Source organism: Synchiropus splendidus, chromosome 19 (genome assembly GCF_027744825.2).
Source record: "Synchiropus splendidus isolate RoL2022-P1 chromosome 19, RoL_Sspl_1.0, whole genome shotgun sequence".
Lineage (NCBI taxonomy): Eukaryota > Metazoa > Chordata > Actinopteri > Syngnathiformes > Callionymidae > Synchiropus > Synchiropus splendidus.
Window position 1 is genome coordinate 4,700,814 of NC_071352.1, and position 26,371 is coordinate 4,727,184.

A 26,371-nucleotide genomic window follows, 5' to 3' on the forward strand; every position below is an offset into this window, starting at 1 on the left:
CCATCACTACAGATAAATATTTGATGTTGTTCTGCTGCTGTTTGGTTTATCCAGCCTGCTGGTTTTCGCATGTGAAGTCCTCCACCTCCTCTGCTCAAACAGTAGGCTCCTTTATCTTCAAGGTCATGTGGTGTTTTTCCACTTTCCCCCAAGAGGGAGTCTGCCAATACTACTCACACTTTCCTTTTCATTCAACTACCTGACACTGTCTCATATCTCCCTTGACAACTGCAACCCGTCATCTAGGTGTTAAACAGCCAGGAAGGCAAGCTATCATCTGCTTGCTCTAAAAATGCGAGCTACTTTTAGAGTGGAAAATGAGACATCTTCCTCCGTCAGAGGCGGGCTGAGTCCTGAGGCCATGGTTTGAAGTGCATCTTTGATGAAATGGGAATTCTCCCGTGCAGCTGAGGACTGTGTTTTTGCAAATAGGCTGTCAGAGCTAGTGACTCTAATCTCCCTGTCTCTTGTGTTTTAATATTTTCTGCGAGTTATCTGCTGAACGAGCTGCACCTTGCATGAGACAGGGGCTCATCCTTTTATCGCTTATTTGGATTTGAGTGTTGAATGCAGTCCTGTTAATTCACTGAGCACTGTCAGACGTGTTTTGTATTTTGGAAACCAAGAAAAGCAGGCGTGCACATTGTAGCAAAGTAGTGTCCTAATTGTAAGCGGATTTGGACGCAAGCTGGTTTCCGGCAGTGAGACGCCAGCTCACGGTGCAGTGCACAAAGGGGTGGAGACTGTATTACACACATACTCCATTCTCCTCATCACGTAGCCTCCCTGCTCTAACTCTTTCCTTTCCTTCTCTAAGTCTGCTTTCCCTTTTTCTCTCCCACCCTCCCTCTCGCTTTTTGTCTTTCCCCTCCGATTGGCTGGCAGGGCGGCCAACTAGTTTCCCCCTTCCCCCACACATCCAGAAGAATCTACGTCATACACCGGAGAGTCCCAACTGCATAACAGTTACCACCATAACTTGCACGTTTTAGAGGAAAGTATCTCTTTGAACCCGAGGATAATTTCCACCGCCTGCTGCTCTGATTGCAGTGACCATGGTAAATAGAAGCCATAGCAAAATCCAGACGGGGTAAAGCCCTCGAACAAAGAGAAAATGGAGCAGATGTAGAATAATATGATGTCATTTCTGAGCCATGAGAAGACCTGATGCAGACTGGGTGGAACTGTTGTGGGCTTTTTTGTCAGTGAAAACACTTACAGGTGTTCAAACGTCTCGTTCTCACTTAAAATTGTGTGTTCTGTGACACCATCCCGTCCAACCCCCTACTGTGGGCCTCAGCATTACATAACTCTTTATTGTGTGTGTGCGTGTGTGTGTGTAGGGTCTACATCGAGTGTGTGAGTTATTCATTGCTTCGCTGCACAGACTCAGGATGGCAGCCAAAGGCAAACCACTGCTTTTCATAACTCATTTACACCACAAAGGACTCCTCTATTTCACTCATGTTCCTTCACCTCCACTGTTTTGTTTCAGAAGGACAAACATATTTTCGTGAAACCTTCATAACATTTGAGCAGTGTCTGTCTTGGATTTTGTTTATGTGCTTTCGAAGGCTGTATCCAAGCAATTCACTCTGTTTACGTTATAGCTTGTTCTATTATGTAACACTATTTACTGGGGGCTTATCTCGTGTGCTTTGTGTCCATCATCCATCTCAACCTGCAGCGGCTCTCCGACCCTGACCCTTTTATTCCGTTTTAAGCCGAACTCTCACCCTAGACATCCACTCAGTCACATTTGTGGCCACTGTTATGAATGACCATCACACCGTCTTTTTGTTGAGTGATGAACCATAAAGTAGTACTGTTCGCTGCTATCTGCGCGTGGGGACCTGAAAGGGTTTTCAATAATCACATATTAAAGAAGATTATGACTCATGCTGTCTGAGTGAGTACAATTAGAATAGATATTTTCTGCCCACACACTTTTTTGTTTTGTTTTTGGATTGAAGCATTTTTAGAATATGGAAAGGGGAGTCCTCAAACAATGTGAGGTTGGTACTGTATTTTACTTTGAAGCCATGTTAGAAACCCACCCGTAGATCCTTTCCTGTTAAACCAGGCCTGGGCAGGGTGCACGCTGGGGGCCGCATGCGGCCCTTTGGCTGTGTTTATACGGCCAGTCGTTGTGTAAAAATGTATCCGATGACTAGTTTTTTTTACATTATTGCATTTAATTCTTCAAAATCTTAAAATAAATAAATAATAACGCATGTGCAATATGGTGCTTATGTCATACTTGTACATACTTGTTATTATTGATATTTAAATAAAATGTAAATACACAATGTGTCCTGCTTTCTTTAGGCCCTTCACAGAATATGATGTGTCCCTTTTAATTGTCCTGACCGCAGTGAAGAAATTGTGAAGATAATAGCGCAGCCTGACATCCCCAGCTATTATTGACACTTTCATCAAGTTTAATTTTCTTGCAAGAATAGTTTTTAAACTGAAGCTGTGGGGTATTGTGCCCGTTCTCTTTAGTTGGTGAATAGACAACAGAGTCTTTGGCTGTTCATAACTCAAAGCGAGGATGTGACATCTCACTGTCGCTGGCTTCACTCAGTAGCTAGTAACTGCAATATATTTAGGAAGTAGTGTTTTTACTTGTAGAAGTTTAATATTAGATAAATTTGAAGTACCTAAACTTGTTTTCCCTCCCTCTTTTACAGTGCCCAACTCTGCCAAACTCGACCCTGCCCCTCCTCTTCCCCCCGCCAGCCCCTGTATCACCCCGTCTGCGTCCCAAAGTTGTGGCAATGGCAAGTGCACCCCCTGTGGAGGACAGCCTCAGACAGCACAGCAGCCCCAGACTGTCCCACAGCAGCGCTATCCAGCCAGAGAGGTGCCCCCACGCTTTCGCCAGCAGGAGCACAAGCAGCTGTTAAAAAGGGGCCAGCCCCTGCCCTCCGGGACCCTGCCTCTTATCACCACGGGACGTCCGACCACTCCTGATCCTGCAGTAGCCATACAGCCTGCTTCATCCTCAGGTCAGACGCCGGAGTGACTTTCCTTGTGTATTATATGCTGTGAGGTTGTAAGTGTAAACTCAGGTGTTCGCTTCAGTTGTCAAATACTAAGTGAGTCACCGCAGGTGCCAGTGAATGTCAAACACTAGAGTAGCTTTTAATACCATTGCAAATCCTGTAGTTCAACATTAAGTCTGAATATAAACGCAAAATATTTTTCAAGCTTGAGGTTGAACTGGTGAAACCTGATTTTCCCTGGTTTGGTTGGAACCTCCTTCCTGCATGATTCTTCCTGTTGGATAAATGCCATTCCATTTGATTTTATTTAGAAAGTCAATTTTCTCCAAAAATACTTCAAAAATATTGACCTGTAAAGCAAATTAAATCAAGTTTGTTTTTGAGGATCAATCTGCAAAAATGAATCGTTAAGCCCCTCTAAAGTAGTGCAAACACACCTGACTCTCTGCTAAAGAATGTTTATTTATATTCTTCCTCTGGCTGGCTAGAAATTGGGAATGAGGACAGAGGAGGACGAGGTTATAGGATGCAGAGTAAACACAGCTGGCATAACAATATGTGTGTGTCTAATTACCTCCCCGAGTGGCCTCATATCACAAACCAGCTTTTAAGATTTGTGTTCGGGAACTGTGTCGGTGCATCTCTTGAGGCTGACGTGTACTTGTTTGATGAGATTTTAAAGGTTGTAGAAAATAATCTACTATACTGTAAGCTAGCACTCCTGTCCTTGTCTTGGCTTGTTCCTTCGTTCACCTCCCTTTCACCGTCATTTGTTTTCAAACTGTACTCCCATCGCAGTTTCCTACTTTGGAGGAGGAGCGCGATGGTACTCACTTGTTGGCTAGACACTACTGTGGGCCTGGCCTGACATCGATAGAAAGACTGTGTGAGAATAAAAGAAAGAAAAGAGCGAAAGAACGCGCGTGGCAAAAGTCCAGTTCCGTGGGATGAAGTGACTCATGGTTTACGGTAAAAGTTGCTGCTTCTCTCCTCCCCTCTCTGGCAGCCCCGCACTGTTCTGCTTTTTCTCCCAGTATATAATTTAACTGACTGCATCAGGACAGACAGCTGTGGGTCTGCGCAAACTTGTTCATATTTATATACATGCAACACTGTGGAACTGAACTTTTTAACCCTCATATTTGGAGTACTGCTAACCTGAAAAGATCCTAGTTCTTTCCACTGAATCTTGGCATGGGCGAGTTTCCCACTTTTGTGAATTACAATGGTGTGAAGCTCATTCAGGACTTGTGGTTTGTTTCAAGGTTGTGTGTTTTAGCTAGTATTATACTTGCTAATCACAACGGAAGCTGACGACAACAGAATCGGCTTTTGATGTTAACAGTCCATGTCAGGGGATAGAACAGTGCTCCTAATGTGCTAATAGCGAGAATCATGGTGATCAGATAGTGTGAGCAGGATAGACCGACTGTGCTGTTGAAGTCTGCTGATGATGCTGTAAAAAGGGCCTTGGGAATCCCCTCAAAGCAGACTGGGCTGTCTTGTGATGTGATTAAACATAATTTCTCTGTTTAAGCACAAATCTTCAGTGCTAGTTTTTTTCTCCCAGAATCTTGCTCCTTTGCTCTATGCCCTTCTCCCCTTCTCTGCTGCACTCAGTGCACCCTGCTGCATGTGTTTACCACCTCCACTGCAACATTTGCGCGTATCCTCACTGGCCCCAGGCTATCCGGGATTATTACACATGTGATACAGTACAGATGACTGTATACTTTTCCATTTTTATAGCCTCTCTGTGTTGCTGTTTGCTTGGCTAACTATGTGTACCCTGAGGCCTTCTCATGTGGAGGAGCCATGAGAGCATCAGCTATTTTCAGACTGGCATTTTGGAGAAAGCCCTTGACCTGGTTTATCCTTTTAAGAGGAGGTGAAAACAGATACTCAGTGGTGAATGTAATGGCCAGTTGTCTTTAAAATGTCAATTCAGTGACAGGTACTTCCTCCATTCCCTATCGTTACTATTATGATGATTATGTTTCATCAACCTCAGAGCTGCAGAAAAAAATCATTAGCTTCTATTTAATGCATGTGTACTTTAAACATTCCCTTCATCAATCAGAGTCATGAACACAGCAGTGCAGGGTGGAGGATGATCAGCTGGCATCAGCATTTGGTCAATGTTTGGGCCATTGTCAACAGCTAATGGAAGAAATAGTGGAGAATTATTACACTTAAAAATGCCATTTTGTTTGTGTAAAAAAATGTTTTCAATTGTCTCTTTTGGTATGGAATCCATAAAAATACCTTGAACCGCTCTTTACAGTACCCTTGAGTCACCTATTCTGCAAACTGCCATTCGACCATTAATGTATCCAACTACTGTACTCTCGTCTGTATGTGAACTTTGTATTCTCTTTGAGCAGGGTTGTTTTTGTCTGGGCACTCTGGCAACAACTATGTAGCATCACATCTTTTTGCCCCTCGGGGACTTTTGTTAAGGCCATATTGGCCCATCTAAGGCCTCCTAGATTACTTCTACCGTCCCTCAGCATCTGCCACAGTATGTCTTTGCCCCCCAATCTTTTACAGTATAAAATCAGCTGTGTATCACTTTTAACATCCACAACGCAGCCATGTGTTAAAGCCTGGATCTCAACTATAAAAGGACCGTTTTCCTTCCAACATTGACTTATTGTGTTGTTGCGTGGGCATAAGAACTTGTGAACAGTACCGGCATTGATGTGAGTTTTTTTCTCTACTGCTGCCAGCCTTTGTACTCGTTTGCAGTAAGATCAATGTCATTTCTGTTCCACAATCCTGGTCTAAAGAAAATGGAGAACGCATCCCCCATGTTTAAAAACATCTCTGCAGATGAAATGACAAATAATTTGTCTGCTTATATTAGCAATCATATTTGACAAGTTAATGTCCTCTTCATGAGGTTGATGGGAGTGTGATGGGGGTTTTGTGAAATCATTGTCTGCCTCTAGTGTTCAAGAGGTTTTCCTTGGAGGGATTCAGCACTAATTGTAGATGGAGTAGTCTTGGCTAAATATTTGAACGTTTGAAAGGTTGTTTGGAGAGATGTAAGGGTGGAGAGTTAGTCCAGTCTGCCTTTGCTTTGTATACCCCTTGCTTCCTAAGTGCATAAGTGTAGCCTTGCGAATTGAGCTGTTAACTAAGCCACCCGCCACCCACACACAAACAATACTCTTCTCCGTCTCCTCGCTGCACCCCTCCCCCAGCCATCCCTCTTTTGGTGCGTGTGCCTTTTCTAGAGGAAGAAAGTATCCCCCGTCAGGATAGGAATAGAGCATGATATAAATAAAGCCAGAGAGAGGCAATACATAGAAGAGGAGAGACCCAGCCAAAGCTGTGTTGGTGGGAGGGACAGAGCATGAGGAGTGAGGAAGGAAAGGAGGAGGGGGCTGAAGGGGTTGTCTCATGCCGCGCAAGAGCTGTGCAACTTCTTGGCTGCATTTCAAAAATGATCCTCAGAAGCTTGGCGAGCCAAGCAGACATATTGAGACGAGGATGGTCTCTGCGTCGCACAAAACCTAGCTCGCTACAGGATGGTTGGGAGACACCTCTCCACAGGTATTTGATTTCAGTGTTCCTCCCTTTCTTTTTCGGTCGTCTCCTCTGTGGTTCTTCTGCGTTGTTTCTGTGGGTTGCGTTTGCACAACGCCGAGAAGCCCTAAGGACCGTTGTAGCTGAAACGCTTCGTGTGCAATCGGTCTTCATTTTTTTTATGCCTAGTGCTTATCACAGTGCGACACGTATGCATGCTTTTACCCTGTGGAAGTCCAAACACTTACAGTCTTTTTGGCTGTATTTCAGTACTGAGAAAATGGCGGTCCTGCTTCTGTTAGGGTGACGCTACAGAAAAAAACTGTTTCTGTCTTTCAGAAGCTTTTCTCTGTGCCCCCTTCTCTCTCTCTCTCTCCCGCTCTGTGCTGCCTTACCCTGCTGAATTTACATGTGAAGCAAAACCTGAAATAAGGCAGAATACTTTGCTTTCTCATTTCTAATATCTGTCGATATATTTGCATGTTAAATTAAGCCTGTCTGTGCAAAAGCAACAGTTTTAGCTGGAAAGGACAAAAGTAATTGTCACCGTGTAAGCCACAAGTGCCTGACCTAAAAACATTTGTATTCATTCACAAGTGCTTTAAAAGTGTAGATGTATGCTTCAATTCATGGAATAGTTCTACGATTTTCAGAATTAAAAAATAAATAAATATATATTTCTATGTATTTTTTACACAGTGTACATTCTCTTACAAGATCTGAAGCAGAGATCAGTACAGCTATTTTCTTATTAAGACTTGGCACAAAATCCACAGTCTACCTTTCAATTCTACAATCAATACCAACTAAGCCATTGACTGCACATTTGACGTCTATATGGCTTATGATTTTTATTTATAAACCCAAAAGCCTATTATGTTAACAATCCTTTCACCTGTTACCATGGTTTTCTAGCCTCTCCTCAAATGTGGGTGTGATGACATGCTTGTCTCCCTCTTCTCTCTTCTGTTGCTCATGGTTATCTTCTGTTCTATGTTTTATTTGTGCAGAACTGCCTCCACAGAGCGGCCAGGAAGATCATTATGATAATTCCCTCTGGAGACACACGCCAGCCAACAGAAGTGCCACAGGTGCTGTAACTTCTATCAGAACCAGTGACTGGGATCAACTTATCATTGACCAGAAGGACTCTGAGGCTTGGCCTTCTATTATTTTGCCTCCAGGAGGATGCACTTTGGACATTGAACCTGGTCACCAGACCAGCAATAGCACTAATAGTAGTAGTAGTAGTAGTTGTACAGCAAGTATGGCCACTGGGGCCAACGGCCAGACAGGCCACTTTCCTGCCAACCATCCAAGCAGCAAGGTCAATACTGGGCCTAGTCCTACCAATCATACTGGAACCAACATGCATTCTAGCCAAGTTGCAGCCTCCCGCAGTTGGGGCTCTGGTCCTGGAGCACCCCACTGTCCTCCTCAGTCCTCTTTGGGCAGTGAAAGAAAAAGTGAAAGCCCTGTTCTAGGTGGAGGCAGCAGGAGCTGGAGCTCCTCTTCTACATCCTCCTCCACCACCAACTTTAACTTGAACTTGAACCCCAATGCCAACCCATCAGCCTGGCCCATGTTAGGGCATGATGCGGGTGGAACAGGGGCAGGCAGCTCAGGAGGGGCCAACTCCATTTCACCTTCTCAACCTTCACCGAACCTTTGTAATCCACCTGGCCCTCCAACAGCCCAAACCAGCACTTGTACCGGAGCCAACACTAACAGCAACACCGCGGGGATAGGCAATGCCTGGGGTGGCTTGATGGTATCAGATACCTCAGAGTCACATCCCTCCCCAGCATCCACGAATGTGTCTTTCAGTTCAGAACCTCAGAACCTTAAAACTGATGGACCAAATCACACTACTAAGCAGGAGCCTCTTAGCCCAATTCGTAGCCTCCCTGGCTGGGACAGTGCACCTGCTGGATTAGTTTCCATTGGCCACCAGGGGGGCACACAGGTCAATGGAGAAGAAGGTACCTCCCTGTGGAGCAATGGCAGTGAATCAAAGGCACCTTTACCGAAGGAAGCTACTGGCTGGGAATCAGGTTGGGGTCACGGAGGAGGCGGAACAGGAAACACTGGAGGCTGGACGGATCAGTCCAATGGAGATTGGGGAAAGCAGCACACTGAAGAAACCCAAGATCAACAGCCTTCTCCTTGGAACAGAGCTGTGAGTACGACCGGTGCAAGTGAAGGGAGCAGCGACAGCATGGAAGGGCATTCCAGTGGCCGAAAACATTCATCCAGAGATACTCCAGCTCCATTGTTGCCTGCTCCAGATCTGGACCCTCGGGTTCTGTGTAATACAGGCTGGGGACAGACACCTGTTCGTCAACACACGTCTTGGGACATGGATGAAAGTAAGCGGAAAAATGATAGCACTGAATCATGGGGATCTATCTCAACCACTGCAAGTGATTCTCAGGGGTCTTCCAACACTAACATGACCCCTCCTCAGAGGGCTGACTCTGGGAGCAAAAGTGACGTTCCCGCATCTCAGGGAGCCTCAGGATGGGGAGGGACTATGACGGCTCCCACTCAGCCTGGCTCTGGATGGGGAGAGCCTCATAATAATATAAAGCTTCAAAGTGGTCCAAGTGGTTGGAGCAATCTACCAAAAGTCGGTCCGCCTTCTAACATACCCAAAAATAGTGGTCAGTCTTTAGTAGAGGAGAAGTCTTCAGGGTGGGATAAATCACACATTGAGCAAACATCCCAGGGGTGGGGTGAGAAGGCCAAACCTACGCACAGTTGGGGCAGTAGTGGAGGTAGCAATAATTCAGGGGAATGGGGAGAACCAGAGGAAAGCAAAAAGAATACGGTCAATCCCGGTTGGGATGGAGATGACAGAGGCTGGAAGGAGACTCAGAGGGGCTGGGGAATCTCTGCTTCAGGCCCAAGTATGTCTGGATCTGGAGGAAATGGGGGATGGGGGGAACCAAGTTGCCAACGAGCCGCTGGCCCACCTCAAGGATGGGGTGGGAAATCGCAGGAAGCCACCTCTGGTAATATTGGAGGAGGTATGGGCTCTTGGGGTGGTTCAGGCTCTGTGAAGCAGAGTGGGGGCTGGAGTGGTGGTAAACCTGATTCCACGGCTGAACCTACTGGCTGGGAAGAACCTTCTCCCCCTTCAATCAGACGGAAGATGGAAATAGATGATGGGACATCAGCTTGGGGTGACCCTGGTACCTACAACAAGGCTGTCAACTTGTGGGACAGAAACAACCCAGGAATGACCCAGGCAAAACCTACCACAGGAGGAAATAATCAGCCAGGACCCAATAGCAACCACCCCCATAATCACCCCTATCACAACCAACCTGCACCTTTAATGAATCACTCGCAGAATGCTCCAAATCAAGGCCCGAATAACGGAGCCATGGATACTGTTGTGCAGCACCAGACCGGGCCATCGCAACACAGAGGGCCACCTATAACTCCAGGTAAGAGTTTATGGAAAGGTTGCAGAGCAAAGCTTGTGGGGATGGTCATGGTCAATGAAATCGTTCTGAAAGTGTGGTTTACTCAATGATTACGTTTTGTCATAAGACCTGATAGGTTGTTAGGTAGTTAGGGCTGTTAAGCTCCAAGCTCTTGATCCACTTAACGGTAAAATCTTGACCTAGTTTACCCTCTATGGATTTACATCAACTACAAATGAGCTAAGCTGCGCACACACATGTCTGCGAGTGGTAAAAGCAAGCAGCCCCTCTTACATCCCAAAAGAAAACACAACAATGGTGTTTACCTAGTGACCAGGATAAATACATGTTCAATATGCAAGCTTCAAGATAGACAGGAGGTTTGTGATTATGTCGCATAAGCTGTCACGTGACGAGAGGAGGTGCTAAGAGCGAGTTAAGTCACCTGCTGCCTGACTGAGAACTTAAAATCTTGCATGAATATTCCACTATTTTTCTGTCAGTCTGTCAAACGGAGCACGTTTAGGCATTTGTCACTAGTTGAGTGGAAAGTGCACAGCTTTTATTATTTTTTATTTTTTTAGACCAAATCCACAGATAATGCGGGAAGGTTGAATGTTAACTACATTGTCGAAGCAGCCTTGAGCTCTTGCTCTCATCCTGGAGAGAGAGCTAAGCTGAGCCTGGCACTGTCACAGACTGACAGATGGATTTAGGCCAACAGTGACGAGGCTTTGCCAAATCCTAAATGGCCATCTTCTCTCTGTTGGTTATTCATCCAAATGAGTTTTGAGCCATGGCTGTAAATAAATTGACTACTTTTACCGCTGTTATCATTTTATATCACAGTTTATTTCAGTTGATGCTGAAACTAGATCAATCTTTCTCACAGTTTGCCAATCACAAATCGTTTTGTGTTTTTAATAAGCTTTGTTTTTCTATTTTTAATCTGACAATTGTAGGTTTGTTGTTTGTTTTTCAATAGGTTGGGGAGACCTACCGAACTCTCACTCAAAATCAGATAGCTCATGGGGTGAACCTGCACCGTCTCCAATCAGTGTGGACAACGGCACTGCTGCCTGGGGAAAACCGACAGGTAGCTGTGGAGGCTGGGGAGACGGTAACCAGGACAACTACGGCAGGGGAAACCCGATGATGACATCTGCACCCTGCAAACTCAGTAAGCAGCTTTTTTAAGAACATCATTTAAGTGTATGGTTTCATCACCATGAGTCATGTGGACGTTTCAGAAGCCACACCATTTTTAACAGATATCCACACTGACCTCTTGTGGCAATAGAGAGTTACGGAATGTTCCTGGAATTTCTGTTTTCATTTTCGGCTTCCTTTCGCATGGCTATGTCCCCATTGAAATAGCTAATCGATGCACCACATGCTTGTTTGTTTGCAGCTGGAATATGCTGGCTTTTTGAAGTCCCTAAATAGAATGTCAATGAATTGAGCAGAGTAAATTTAACTTCTTCTGAGATATAATATCAATTATTGTCACAGTGTTACTATATTTTCACCAATCAATGTAGCTCTGGCATGCCGTGCAATATAGATATCTGTGCTCAATAGTGTTTTGTTTGCGTCATACGGGTGCCTCATTAACGCTGGTGTGTCACACAGCTCCCAAACCTATGCAAGATGGATGGGGAGGCGGCGGCGAAGACCTCAGCCTATCAAGTGGACAGTGGGACGCTGAAGAGGGAGACATGTGGAACAACGCTGCTTCCCAGGAGAGCAACTCTTCCTGCAATTCTTGGGGAAATGTATCCAAAAAGGCCCCAATTAAGGTACACTGGTTACAATCTCAGACAGATTAGACGTGCAAAGGCTCTCTGTCAAAAGCATAACAAATGTGCTCACTGTTAAAATAACTTTGTGTGTCCCTGTGCTCCTAAGGGAAAGCTTCCCACCAAGCAGGAGGATGCTTGGCTTATGAATCGTCTTGTCAAGCAGTTGACAGATATGGGTTTCCCGGTAAGTAAACATAAAACGAAACACTCAGGCTTGGCATTGCAAATGCGTGGACAATGTCACAATTGCATCCTGATTAAATCCTAATCGTTGTTGCAATATAAAATGACATTATTTTTGTAAACTGTCAGAGAGATCCTGCTGAGGAGGCACTGAAGAGTAACAACATGAACATGGACCAGGCAATGAGCGCTCTGCTGGAGAAGAAGACCGAGCTGGACAAGCGGGGGATGGGGATTACTGGCCACGATTACAATGGGCTCATGAACAAGCCCATGAACTGCCCTCGGCCTCCACTTCTCTCCAAAGACCCGTCAGCAGACCCACGCTTGCCCTTCATGGACAAGGTAAGGAAGTCTTGGCTGTATTTCACTCACTCCGTGTTTGCAACAAAATAAGAGTCGTGAAGTGACGTGTTTTGCAACTGTTTGTCCAGCAAATGCAGAGTGGAATGTTTGGTGGCGGTGGTGGAGCAGCACAAGCCCGGGCCATGCAACCGCCGCAGCCGCCTCCTCAGCCACCAGTGCCGCCCCTCAGCTCCTCTCAGCCGAGTCTACGCGCTCAAGTGCCTCAGTTTCTCTCCCCTCAGGTACATCCCTGCAATTCATTTATCAAGACTGTACTGTGGGCAAATAGTCTGCAAGTTCTTCTTATTTTTGTATTTATTATTGATAACTTGTGTCTGCTGTGCATTAAACATTGATAAAGATTTCTTTCGCTTGACAGGGGCTCAATGTTTCTTTTGGTGTCAGTGATCACTATCAAATGTGGTTATGTTTGGGTTCACAGGTTCAAGCACAGCTCTTACAGTTTGCAGCAAAAAACATTGGTCTGAATCCTGCACTTTTAACCTCACCAATAAACCCTCAACATATGACCCTTCTGAATCAACTCTACCAACTGCAACTGGTCAGCGCCTCTGCTATATTGTCTATGAATTTCCGCGATTGTGTTTGCTTTGTAAAAGCTGAAACATTGCTTCTGAATTCTCAGGCATACCAGCGTTTACAAATACAGCAGCAGATGTTGCAGGCTCAACGCAATGTATCTGCCCCCATTCGACAACAAGAGCAGCAAGTAGGTGTCCTGTCTCACTGCAGAGCCTTTATATTCTGAGTGGCCTGGCTATTTTTTTTTTATTATACCTATGTACTGATTAGATTTCTGCTCAACCATCAGGTTGCACGTACAATCAATAACATGCAGCAGCAGATCCAACAACACCAGCGTCAGCTGGCCCAGGCCCTGCTAATGAAGCAGCAACAACAGCAGCCTCCCCCCTCCCACTCTGGCCTGCACCCTGGTGGGACTAAATCCCCCATGGATTCGTTTCCGGGTCACCCCCAGGCACCGGGCCTCCCTGATCTGCAGACCAAAGAGCCGCAGTCGTCTCCCAACACGTACAGTCCATACACTCTCTGTAAGTGGCGTCAAGCAGTCTGGTTGGTAATCTAATGACGTCATGCCTCAAGTTCAGCGTACATGTTTTGTTATTCTTTCCAGCTGGATTAAATCCAAACATGAATGTAAACTGCATGGATGTGGGTCTGTCTATGAAGGATCCAAACCAACCACAGTCACGCCTGTCCCAGTGGACACACCCAAACACAATCGAAAGCCTCTCTGGTAGTTCGTCTCCTCTAGAATCCAACCTGAACAAGCATGGTGAGAATGCACAGATCAGAAGGGAAACGCCTTTGTGATGGCAGTGTTAGAATTTATTTTCCTTTTTTTACGTTTCTAGTGGCCAACCTAGGCCCGCCTGGCAAACCACCTCAAATGGAAGACTCCTACAGCCCTTACAACCTGATGTCCAGCGCTGAGTCTCCCACCAGCCCTCTGGTAGCTCCTGACAGCTGGGGACAGGGCAAAAGCACCTCTGACAAGATGGCCAATGGGACCAATATCAACTGGCCACCTGGTAAGAAAAATTCTACAAGCTAATGTCTTTGTGTTACTTGGTTTCCCCTACCATCTTCTCGATTGTAAGATTCAATTATTCATTGCAGAGTTCTGCCCTGGGGTACCATGGAAGGGTCTCCAGAACATTGACCCTGAAACTGATCCCAATGTGACCCCTGGCAGCGTTCCAAGTGGGCCGACCATCAATACAAACATCCAAGATGTCAACCGCTACCTACTGAGAGACCGTAGTGGAGGTGAGAGATGCGACAGCAGGGATACAGGCTCTCGGGTGGAAATACAATTTTGTCAGTTTCTGTTTAGCCATATTGTGGTAGTATCATGGCGCTGTATTTACCTTTCTCTTCCATTTCCTACTTTTAAGCTACCTCTTTATTCATTGTTCTACTTGATATGTGCTGTTCTTTCTGTGTAATGAGCTTACGTCATCACTTGTTCATTTTCTTTTATTCCATTTTCTCTTTCTGCTATGTTTTCCTTATTTGTTTGTGTTTGTCTATTTGTTTGTGCTGGTGGCTTCGGCTCAGGCTCTTCACCCACTTCATCTCAGAGCGAGGCTCTGCCTCCTGCCTCTGATTGGCCAGTTAGTGCCTACACTAGCTCATACAGTCTGTCGTCCCCGGAGACTGACGATTCAGGTACATGGTTCACTGACAACCTTCCTGCTCCCTGTTGCAGTGATTCAACTGCAGTGCATTATAACCCCATGTTCCCTGCCCCCATAAAACCCTAGACGTTAACTCAGCTGTCATGATCATTCAAATCTCTGCACCTGACAGGACATGACCTTGAGCTGGTCTTTTTTTCATGCAGTTTTCACCCTCTCAGCTGCTCCAGTCCTCTCCCCCTTTAATGCATGGGAAGTGTGAAGACGAATCAGGATGTTAATGAATTTTAAAAGCCTCTGAATGAAGCATGTTTACATTTGAACACTTTTTATCTGCAGGTAAACTATCTGAGATGAAGTCCACTTGGTCTCCCGGCCCGATCTCTCACAGCCAGTCCTCACTGTCCCATGAGCTTTGGAAGGTTCCACAGGGACCTCGGGGCAACACGGCCGCTCCCTCCCGCCCGCCCCCTGGCCTCACCAACACCAAACCTTCCTCCACCTGGGGAGGCAACTCTCTTGGACTGGCCCAAGGTTGGAGCAGCTCTTACACAACAGGTAGACTTTTGGAAGTGGCAGTCCATTTTCCTTGCAGCTAAAATGTTTTGTGTGTTTTAATTGTGGCTACTATGAGTTGCTGAAAACAGTTCACAGACACAGCAGTATTTCGCTCTCTCTTTGACTCACTCAGCAGGTACCACGTGGAGCACAGACAGCTCCACAAGGACCAGCAGTTGGCTGGTTCTGAGGAACCTCACACCTCAGGTACGTTTTTCTTTTGAGTCAAGCATTAGAGCCTTTAACTCTCACCTGAGGTCGACTGATGGCCTCCCTTTGTCTTGCTGTGTTTGTTTCATTATAGATCGATGGCTCAACTCTGCGCACGCTGTGCATGCAGCACGGCCCCCTCATTACATTCCACCTAAACCTGACGCAGGGCAATGCTGTGGTCCGATACAGCTCCAAGGATGAAGCTGCCAAAGCCCAGAAGTCTCTGCACATGTAAGATAGTTGTTACTTAACTTACCACAATTTCCGGACTATAAGCTGCTACTTTTTTCTCGCGGTCTGAGCCCTGCGGCATCTACAACAGTGCAGCTAATGTTTGGATTTTCACTGGCTGAAATCACATTAAATCAGTGGCGATGAAATCAGCAGCTTTTTATTTACCCATAAAGCACTCAAAATGCACTGTTTTCACCCTCGTGTCCACACCTCTGTCAATTGAGTCGGTCTCCTGGAGATCTGTCATCAAGAAGAAGCCGCTGAGACCGACTGTGGTGTCAGAACTTTGGGCACGCGGGCAAAAACAGCGCATTTTGAGGGCTTTGATGTGAATAAAAGATGTGAGACGCTTTCTTAGGACAAAGTGCGTTCGTGAACTTAAGCAGGTTTTGGCCGCTGACTTGATCCCGGCTGGGGAGCTGCACGCTGTCTATTGTGAGAGCAGTGTGGATAAATCAAAACGCTCCGTATTATGCAGCTTGTTTCCGCTATTTCCTCACTCTCGATGCTGGACCCCGTTTTCAATACTAGTTTTGAAAAGCGTTTTTAAGCTGGCGCACTACTGACCTGTCCACAGCGCAGACAGCACCACTGAACCTGCTGCTTATAGACAGGTGCGACTTATGTAGGAACAAGATCTCTTTTCCTTCTTAAATTTAGTGGGTGCGGCTGATATCCTGGTGCACGGCAATTTCTGTTTATTGTTTGATATTTTTTCAGGCATTTCAGTAAGCTAATTTTTTCTTTTTCTTTATTAAATTATTTATTTTTTTTATTAATATTAGTGTTTTTTTCTTCATTATAGTGACTTATTATTCCTGGTGATTGGCCTGATAATGGTCTTTGGTATGTAGGATCTAATTTGTCTTTTGCCTCGTCTCCACCCAGGTGTGTGCTTGGGAACACCACCATTCTGGCAGAGTTTGCCGGGGAAGAGGAAGTGAATCGCTTCTTTGCACAGGGCCAGTCGCTCGGTGGAACCACCAGCTGGCAGGCTAATCCAGGCTCCAATCAGACCAGGATAGGAGGGAGCGGGTCCGGAGCCTCCCACCCCCCCATCGGTCACAACCCCCACTGGAACAACAACAACAACGGCAGCAGCAGCAGCAGCAGTAGCAGTGGCCTCGGAGCAGGCGGATCAAAGACGGGCGGCGAGCTGCTGTGGGGAGGCGTGCAGCAGTATTCCAGCCTGTGGGGACCCCCAAGTGGAGAAGAGGGACGGGTGATGGGGAGTCCCACCCCAATCAATACACTGCTGCCTGGGGACCTGCTGAGTGGAGAGTCCATTTAGGACGGAGCAAACACCAACAGGAATACAAACCTTTCAAATCAACGTGGAGATAATCAGTGTGGAAGAGGAAGAAGAGGCTCCATCCTCGCTGCTCATCACCCTCTCATCCACCTGTTCTGAAGACACTTCGGTTGCAGTTTTTTTTGTGAATCTCAGCGAGCGAATCAAGTCAGTGTTCCGCCTTCACTTTTCAGTCATACAGAAACTTTTTACTGCAGTGAACTCTTACGTGCAAAGTGAAACGTGTACTTCTAATCAAACTGACACAACGATGAGCTGCCATCCTTTACCTTATGTAATCCCTCTCTGCCTACCGAGGCAGTCATTCTGCACCTCAGAGACCCGTGAAAAGGCACCATTCCCAAAGTGAAAACTCTTCAATCAGAGCTGTCGTAGAACTTTCAGCTGTTCCAGATTCAACGTTTGTTTCTCTCAGCACTAAATATTTAGCCTTAAACTTTTTTCCTGCCCTGCTTTCCTCACTCACTCTGTACTTGGTGAAGAAGCATACGGACTCTTGCACACCCTTATTTTCTGAGCCAGTGAAACCTGAGTGGAGAGTATACATGCTGCTGCGGCTTTACACAAGCGACCACAGCTCACGACTACAGTGCATTTTTGCAAGCAGACAGAGTTTTCCCCTCACAATGCTCAAAGGGAATGATGCAACTCTGTTCGCCTTGTTCAAGCCATTTATTTTTGTAGTGTTTTGTTTTGATGATTTTTTTTTTCTTCTTTCTTCTTGAACCATTGCAGAGTTTTATTGATATTATTCAAATGTGTCTGTCAATCTGGTGAACGAGGAGTTTGGGGTCGTCACACGTACATTTATAAACGTGACGCACAGCAACGAACCACTGCTATTACTATGTAAAGACGAACACTTTAACGCACCTCAACTCGTTCGCGAGGAAACTGGTCTCAGTCTCGGACCTTCTCACTGATGTTGTGCAAAACCTCATGATGTTTCCCAGCGGCGTGCAAGTCAGAACACCATTTCAAGTGACGTGCAATATAAGCCACAGATGCTACCGTCCACGCATCCTACGATGACCTCTCCATGTGAGAGGATGAGACTATAAAAGAATGAACTGTAGAAACTTTTACCCCGTTCCCTAAAACTGCCACTATTCCCCCCCCCATTGTCCTAAGAGTGTGTGAGCTCAGGAGAGTAGCAAGCTGGTCTTAAACCATCTTCTGTCAGAAATACATGACATAAAGCACTTCTTCAGCCAGCATACTCTCCGCACTTATGCCAGTGATGAGTTTGAATGTGTCTGTCTGTCTGTGTGTGTGCGTGTGTTTGGTGAGAAGGCATTAAACCAAAACGAGAGAAGCCTTTTTTTTCCTTTTGAAGTTCCTGAAGACCTGCGCTCCCAATTTTTTATTTATTTTTTTTGTCGTATGAAGTTGCTGAAATGGTCTATCATAGCACTTAGCCCTCAACGCCAACAAGGAAATAGAAACAAGACTGATGAAGCAAAAACTGTAAAGCAGTCCGCTCAGTGGCTTCTACAGTTACTTTAACCTTACGTGATCTTCGTCGGATCTTCCCTCAAGTTGGTGGGACCAGAAGGACATGGAACACAGTAGCAAAAGCGAAGGGGAATTCACGTGATGGCCATGAGCGCGTCTAATTTCTTTGGCAAAGAAAATGTCACTGCAAGAATTTAGATAAGCAGTTATGTGTTTATGCTCTGCTGGCTCTCGGATGAGGGTCTGCCACCTTTTTTGGTTTTTCTTTTGGTTTCATTGAAGGCCCTGCCAAGCTGTGTGAAAGTGTGGCCACTGAGTGCCTGCCTGCTGCAGAGAGCAGCCCTCTGCAGCAGACCTCACCCCATCCTCCCCAAAAGACTGACTTCCCTCCTCTCCTTCCCCTGAGGCCTCTTGGCCTAGAGCAGCTCTTTCACAACCCACCCACCTGTGTTTGATTACGACTACTGCGCCACACTCTCGGAAACTTCCACTCTTCTTCTCCCCCCCACCCCCCATCTCTTCTGCGAGGATCACTTTACCAGAGACGGTGTTTTTGTTTTTGTGTTTGCCTGTTTCGACTTTGTTGTCCAAGTGTTATTGATGCTGTTATCATTGCTGATATAGTCGACGATTGTTCTCTGACTTCATGGCTTTTAAACTTTGCAGTGTTCAGCTTCTCTCCTGCCCCTCCCACCGCCCCATAGATCAGAACATAGCTTGGGAAAGCATTCAGATATTCAGGAGTGAAATTAAGCAGGGGAGATTTTTTTTTCTTTCACATAGTAAAGTGTTGGTGGACACACACACATACACACTGGTGCTTTATGTTTAACTCTGGGAGCACGCAGTTACACGTAGAACCGCCTCAACTTCTAAACAGCCTTCCATTTCTATGCAAAGACGAGGAGGTGTTCGTTCACAGCCATCACCCATATCTGCCAAACGTATATATATATATATATCTCAACCTTTACAAAATGGCAGCTTCCCTTCACGCCCCAGAATAAACAGCTGGGGGCGCAGAAAGGAGCTTTGTATTTTCAGAGGTCACATCATGAGTTGTGCCAACTGATCATTCAAGTCTACATTATATCTGATTTCAATTTTGCTTTTGCTTCAATGCCAGGCAGGGACAATAGGTGCTTGATTCTTAGCTAAACTGCGGTCAGAGGGGCAGGAGGGTCCACGGATGTGTCTGTGCACTGTAAATGGGTCACATCGGGTACTTAGAAAAAACAACAAAAAAAAAAACACCAAAAACATTATTTTCTTTAGGTTGTTTTGCAAGAACTCCAAAGCTGAGAGGTTTGTGTTTAGGTTCGTGCCAACCCGGGTCCTAATGGGAACCAGGGTGCCAGCAAATAGAACTGGTCCTTGACGCACATCAGGCTTTGAGGGGTCCCCGCTGACCCAAATGTATCAGCCGACACACACCTCAAGTTTGGTACTAAGTCTTAATTCTTTCGGCCCTCTTCCAGAGTCGCCTGAGGCTTCAACAATCACTACGGCCTGTTCTGTTTTTCGCTCATCGAAATCTTGCATTTACGCCACACTGGATTTAAATCAAAGAACTGGCACCGGTGAGGAACCCGTGTGGGAGGACGGCTGACCGGGACGGACTCAGATGTGCCTTGAATTGGGGCACGGCACCAGCACTGAGAGTCCCGGCCCCTCCCACATCTCCCACCTGCACTCCTATCTACCTGTCTAGTGTTGGTTGTCAGAATTGCTCCGATGTGCTTTGGTTTACTGACATGGACTTGTAGGCAACTGGAGCTGAAACGAAGAAAAAAAAAAGCGTCGCAATCACGGATCAGGAAAGGGTCTGTAGTGAAATTAGCTGAATATGCACATTCTAGCTCATATACAAGCGAGAGTACGTGGCAGGCATCTGTGTGTGTCTGTATATGACTAGATCTCTGTTTTCCACTTGACCTTTGCCCGACGTCCCCCCGTGGGCTTCAGCGCCCTCCGCGTCTTGTCTTTCCTGAGTGACGTATTTCCCAGAAGTTCATAAACATATCAGAGTAATACAAAATAATGAAAACAAATACTTGAATCAAAAGAAGCGCCAACAATGTAATGTGAACACTTTTTGTAGTGTTTTTTTTTTTGTCTCATTCTTACACTTTTTTTTTTCAAAGTGAATTAAATTTTAGTGTTGAAGACAAAGATCGGTGATATAGCAAATGTGTTGTATCGAGTGTTTGCACAAGGCTGCTTGTACTGTATGTTGTATGAATGAATGTCTGCGAGTCGACGCGAGAGCTCGTGATTACAGCGGAGCAACATCCGCCTCATGTTTTTGTTTTTCCTTATCAATTCATTCTACAGTACTTCTGTTGTTTTTAAATATTGCTTGTCAAAACTATATTCTGATGTTAATTGTTACTAGCCTCTAGCGTTGCACTGAGTGTCAGCCTCACCCCTCATCCAGCTAAATGAACAACATGATACAAGTACTGAGGGGAGATGGGGGACAGTTCACGTGTAAATGTTTACTCAAGGACTAAAAGTAATTTTTTTTTAATGCAATGTTTATCTACCTTAGTGGCTTTCATTATGGATTAATCCAAGAAAGTATGGATCATATTTGAGTATTGCACCATTTCAGACGATAAAAAAAAAGAAAAAAAAATAGAAAATGCCAAAAGAAAAAAAAAAAAAAAAAAAAGAAGTATCTTGCAGACCTGTGGCCATAGATGTGGGTATAGCTCTCCCAAATCTGAGCAACGGTGAGAGTGAAGGACATCAGACTGAGCCTCAGCTCACCTCAGAGGTGCCTACCTTTTTGGTTTGTTAGCTTTCGTTGTTCATTTCAGTCATTGTTTGTTTCTCTGCTAGGCCACTGACAGTTTACAAACACTTTGTTTATTTCTGGAGTTCAAAATCAAACAGGAATGTTGGGCGGGCGGGTGTTTGGGGGGGAGGAAAAAACAAAACAAAAAAAACAATGCTTCCATTTTTCAACAAAAAAAAGGTGTGTGACAGAATGAAGATTTTATCGTGCTACTTTGAGAACTCTGGGATTGAACACTGTCGTCTTGTTCTGTTTATAGACTCTCTGAAGGCTGTATGTTTTATGTTGATTATATATATTTTCTTTATATGAAAAAGAGAAAAAAAAGAACATAACTGCTCACTATATTGCACACACACGAAAAAGTGGATCTTGTCTCAGGAAGGCCAGGGTTCCAGAGTACCAACTCCACAACATTTTAATGTACATGACTCTTTTTTAAAGGATGATTTAAAAGAAACAGTTGTAAGCACTGAAAGTTATGGATTTTCCGAAGAGGGGAAAATACCTTTTTTGTTTCTAAATCCGTAGCAGTTACACGATAACCAAATAATGGACTTTAAATGGAGTGCTTTATATATAAATCTATATATTAAAAATTGCTTTACATTTGAAAAAAAAGGTTGGTCAATGATTTTGATTGTTTGGAAAAAAAAAGTGTGTTTTTACACGATGAGGTCCCATCCTGACGGAATCAGGAGCATTGTGCATTAACTTTCCTCATTCTGCCTCGTGCGGGTATTATCAAGAATCAAGACTTTTGTGCAACATTTTTTTTTGTCTTTTCGGAGGATGTTTATAAATCGAGCTGGTTGTAAAGGAACATGAAACTATGCACAAGTGTTGGGAGGGAGTGGGTTGAAGGTGGGGATTTTTATGGCCTAATTCAAAGCGGCTGATCTGTTGCAGGGGTTTTTGTGATCCAGTGTGTGTGATACTTTTATTTGGTCCCCTGATTCAGATTGACCTAGCGTTACATCGCCATGCTGTGTATTCCTAAAACCAATGAGCGTCTCACTCTTTAGCACTGTGGGATTCTAGCCTGTTACCCTCGTGGGTTTTTCTTTTGTTCGGAGGGAGGGTTGGGGTTTGGGGATTAGGGCTGCTTTTTGCCTTTTTCTGTTTTGAAATATTAAGTAAGACTTTGTAAAAAAAAAAAGAAAAAAAAAGAAAAACTGAGATTTAATGAAAAGTCAGTGGCTTGTATTGTTTATTTTTTTTTCTCTGTATATCTTTTTCCTCATAGAATGTGATTGTAAAATGACATGCACCGAAACAAATGTTTTCATGAACTATGGAGCTTCTTTCAAATATTAATAAAATAGCATTTTTCTTGGCTGTAAAAACAGTCTTCTCTTTGGCTTGTATTGACTGCATGTGTGGGTTTTTGTTTTAGGGTTGCACTCTAACACAAATGTTTAACAGTACACTCTGTTAAACCAGTTACCAGAGACATTTTGAAACTTGAAGTCAAATAAAACACCACTTTATGAAGCACTTTATGCCCCTCCCACTTGTGAGGGTCCAAACATAGTGATGTTCAGGCTTTAACCTGTCGAGGGCAGGCGTAGTAGTTCTCTGGACACTGTCTGATGTTGGGGTTAGCGTACAAGGGGAAATCCACTTCCTGCTGGTGCGATGAAGCCTCTGTGTTATTTTGGGAGTCTTGTTGCTTCCTCATTTCCTCATAGATGGGAGCCAGCGTCGAGGGTCCACTTGTTTCAGTTTTTCTCGTCACCTGAAACCAGAAAATCTTGAAGGTGAAACTGTCAGTGGCCCACCTGTGTGTGTGTGTCAATTTTTTTGGATTGTTATTAATGTGTTTCTTCAGATTATGTGATTTTTGGAATAGTTTGAATTTCATTTCATTTTAATTTTTTATATTTTAATTCATTATAATTTTATCTATCTATCTATCTATCTATCTATCTATCTATCTATCTATCTATCTATCTATCTATCTATCTATCTATCTATCTATCTATCTATCTATCTATCTATCTATCTATCTATCTATCTATCTATCTATCTATCTATCTATCTATCTATCTATCTATGAAATGATTTGCCTTTTAAAATATACAATCATAATGAAATTATTTTGCTGGGATTGCTATATTTTTTTCAATCAATTAACCGTTATTTACTTAATTTATAAGCTTAAGGATGAGGGCATTAAATGGTCCTGTCTTATAAAAACTTTCGTTATGTTCGATTTTTGTTATTAACACTGAAATTCAACAAAACAACTTGATGATGAACTTGGTTTACTCACGTGTTTTTCTGCGAACAGCCAAATGAGCGTGAGCAACAGAAGCCCTGCTGCAGTGGCGATGGTGAACAGCAGGGTGCGGTACTCGGCGACGGAGCTGCAAGACTCGCCTGCCCCAAAACAAACTTGTTAATTGAACAAAATGGCCTCCAAGAAGCGCTCACTCACCTCCGTCTACCACCAGCAGTACCGTAGGCGACGTGACAATGAGGCAGTCCGAGTCGTTCCTGCTGTATTTGAGCTCCCAAATGTACAGACCTGTGTCCGAGTGCTTCAGGTCTGACATGGTGACGCTGACCTGTGGCGAGCTGAGGTCGCCTGAGATGTGCAGGCGCCTCCGGTGTTCCGGGTCCAGTCGGAGTTGGTGACCGGCGACCATGGACAGCAGGGTGGTCTGGGAGCGGGCAGAACGGTGGTACAGGAGCAGGCTGGTCGGGCAGCTCACGTCACACTGGCGGGAACTGGTCAGAACCAGGGACTCGCGCTCAGTCCTCTGCTCGAATACGACGTCTGCGTGGACTGAGGTAGTGAATATTGGGATATACATCACTAACTTTAAACCATACATTTTACCAGTTGTTCATATAGTTGTAAACGGAGGATGCTAATAGCGTAGAGGAGCTAGTTCATCTGCTAATCGTGCTAATTCACGGTAAAGTGTCTAAAAAAAAACAAAAAAAAAAACGTTGAATATCTCGAATGTAAGTTTCGAAACGTCACTTGGTGGAACCTAGAAAAATAGCAAGTACTTATTTCCGAATTATTCATTGACTGTATTTGAGTTGGTAGCGACTCCGTAAGGTCCAGTGAAGTGTAGTTGTGTGTTACGGAGATGATAAATAGACGTTATGTATTGTAAGAATGTGTCTTCAACGTTTTTTTTTTTTTATTAAATCCACCTTACATACTATCATAATATGGATATTATTAAGAATATATATTAGAAAAACTACAAGAGGTTAGTGAAATCTTTTTTTTTAATAATACACATGTTATTACAGTACATAAAGTCAATTTATTTCATAATTCTACAGTAAAAACTCTTCACACTCACAGCGATAGTAGATCAGAGCTCCCTGAACAGGAATCCAGTGAATGATTTCACTAACCTCTTGTGGTTATATATATATTTATAATATCCATGTTGTTACAGTACATAAAGTATATTTATTTTATAATACTACAGTAAAAACACTCCAAACTCACAGGGATAGTAGAGCAGAGCTCCCTGAACAGGAATCCAGTGAATGATTTCAATAACCTCTTGTGGTTATATATATATTTATAATATCCATGTTGTTACAGTACATAAAGTCTATTTATTTTATAATACTACAGTAAAAACACTCCAAACTCACATGGATAGTAGAGTGCATCATGAACAGGAATCCAGTGAAAGATTTCACTTACCTCTTGTAGTTTTTTTAATATAATTTTTTTTAATAATATACATCTTATTACAGTACATAATGTCAATTTATTTTATAATTCTACAGTAAAAACACTCCAAACTCACAAGGATAGTAGAGTGCATCATGAACAGGAATCCAGTGAAAGATTTCACTAATCTTTTGTGGTTTTTCTAATATGTATTCTTAATAATATCCATATTATGACAGTATGTAAGGTGTATTTAATAAAAAACGTTGAAGACACATTCTTACAATACATAACGTCTATTTATCATCTCCGTAACGCACAACTACACTTTACTGGAGCTTATGGAGTCACTAACGTGGGCTAAAGTGATGCCAGTCATTTATCCTCCACATTATTTGACCGCCTTTCTCATTTATATTTCCATTAAAAAGTCGGGAAAAGGTGGAACTCTTCTGTCTGATATATAATACAACATTCAAACTAGTTATACATGTTTCAACATCAACTGCTGCAAACGTCCACTGCCTTTGTTTCAGATGACTTCCTGCCTGGTGGAGCATCACTTAAGTCAAACTGTGTTCAGGTTGTGTGTTTTGAATCAGACTTCGAATGATCGTTCCAATCTCCGTGGTTACCGACTCTTTTGGTATTGTTCTGAGACAAATCACAGCATAAAACAAATAGCTGTCTTACCATTGAGGAGCTGAATGAGGGTAAAAATACATGTTGAGCTGGTCTTCATGGCTCCAGCGTGCTACAGGTTCAGACAGAAACACCCCAGCTGACTGACAGTCTTCTCTTCTCTTTTAGAGGAAGACCTTTGTTTCAGTTTACACAGGAAGACGACATCACAACAGCAACTTCCGTTCTACTGCAGGCGCCCCATGCTCTCATCCGACTTCCAGTTTGAAAGGTAATGTTGCGTGAGTGTTAAGAAGTGGGAGGATTTTTTTTAAACATCCTTAAGGAGGAAGAGTGAACACTGTGACCCAACATTGTCTGTATGGTGGCTTTTCAACGCGTCATTCAAACTCTACAAAATAATGTGCTGTAGCAGGTTTGCCATTCAATGTGGTGTGTGAGGTAAATGCCAGGGTTGACATGGTGCAAGGAGCTTGTTGTGGAGGTCTCTGAGGAGCGCTCCAGCTCCCGTCACCATCGATAGTCGGGCACTGAAATGAATGAACTGCGAGCCTTAGAGATTTAGTATTTTTCAACAAACTACTCCTTCAACGAATGCAACTTTTTATACCCTAATAAAATTGATTCATAATACAATAAAGCATGTATATATACAAACCTGACATAATGACATATGAATAGATGCTGTGTCATTGTCAACGGTAGTTTATCTGCAACCTCATCAGCATGTATATTCGTGGAAGTGATACTGATGTTTGTTTTCCATTTAAAGAAACACCATGACCAACCCTGCGTCACCATTGTGATTATTATACTGCACAATGATGACATCTGCTGGCCAAAATAACATGCACTGAAACATCTGTTGTGACCATGTCAGTTCAAATTGAACGGATTATCTAAACAAATCTTTTGTTCGTCAAGAGGATAGAGAAAATACTAAAATTTGATTTTGAAATAATGTTTATTATATTTATTATATCACTTTCTTTGCAATAACATGAATAATTTTATTTTAAATT

At 43.9% G+C, this 26,371-nt stretch overlaps 2 protein-coding genes across 5 annotated transcripts in view; one reads left to right on the forward strand and one right to left on the reverse strand.

Moving 5' to 3' along the window:
• Positions 1–22,401, forward strand: part of LOC128750579 (trinucleotide repeat-containing gene 6C protein-like) — a 31,009-nt gene extending 8,608 nt beyond the window's left edge. Inside the window, exons 4-21 of one of the 4 annotated variants that reach the window (XM_053850835.1) lie at positions 2,694–3,011; positions 7,550–9,991; positions 10,956–11,150; positions 11,603–11,769; positions 11,879–11,956; positions 12,085–12,300; positions 12,390–12,542; positions 12,743–12,862; positions 12,947–13,030; positions 13,133–13,373; positions 13,457–13,618; positions 13,698–13,874; positions 13,963–14,112; positions 14,404–14,514; positions 14,823–15,041; positions 15,175–15,248; positions 15,346–15,485; positions 16,377–22,401. In XM_053850835.1, coding sequence (XP_053706810.1) covers positions 2,694–3,011; positions 7,550–9,991; positions 10,956–11,150; positions 11,603–11,769; positions 11,879–11,956; positions 12,085–12,300; positions 12,390–12,542; positions 12,743–12,862; positions 12,947–13,030; positions 13,133–13,373; positions 13,457–13,618; positions 13,698–13,874; positions 13,963–14,112; positions 14,404–14,514; positions 14,823–15,041; positions 15,175–15,248; positions 15,346–15,485; positions 16,377–16,779 — 5,450 coding nt within the window. In that variant the 3' untranslated portion in view covers positions 16,780–22,401. The remainder of the gene's footprint in view (positions 1–2,693; positions 3,012–7,549; positions 9,992–10,955; positions 11,151–11,602; positions 11,770–11,878; positions 11,957–12,084; positions 12,301–12,389; positions 12,543–12,742; positions 12,863–12,946; positions 13,031–13,132; positions 13,374–13,456; positions 13,619–13,697; positions 13,875–13,962; positions 14,113–14,403; positions 14,515–14,822; positions 15,042–15,174; positions 15,249–15,345; positions 15,486–16,376) is intronic. The other 3 variants (XM_053850836.1, XM_053850837.1, XM_053850838.1) reach the window with 3 other exon arrangements.
• Positions 22,262–25,506, reverse strand: LOC128750580 (uncharacterized). Its single transcript, XM_053850840.1, has 4 exons — positions 25,401–25,506; positions 23,496–23,846; positions 23,331–23,437; positions 22,262–22,793 (listed from the first exon to the last, which is right to left on the reverse strand). Exons 1-4 carry the CDS (start codon positions 25,447–25,449, stop codon positions 22,596–22,598), a joined length of 705 nt encoding a protein of 234 aa, XP_053706815.1. The 5' UTR covers positions 25,450–25,506; the 3' UTR covers positions 22,262–22,595.
• Positions 25,507–26,371: the final 865 nt, after the last annotated feature.

Bases quoted from the DNA above. Each gene is read 5' to 3' on its own strand.
- LOC128750580 (XM_053850840.1), bottom strand. From the start codon at position 25,449: ATGAAGACCAGCTCAACATGTATTTTTACCCTCATTCAGCTCCTCAAT. The intron at 23,847-25,400 runs GTAAGACAGCTA...TCACTACCTCAG, and splicing joins CCTCATTCAGCTCCTCAATG to TCCACGCAGACGTCGTATTC. The intron at 22,794-23,330 runs GTGAGTAAACCA...TTCTGGTTTCAG, and splicing joins GGCTGTTCGCAGAAAAACAC to GTGACGAGAAAAACTGAAAC.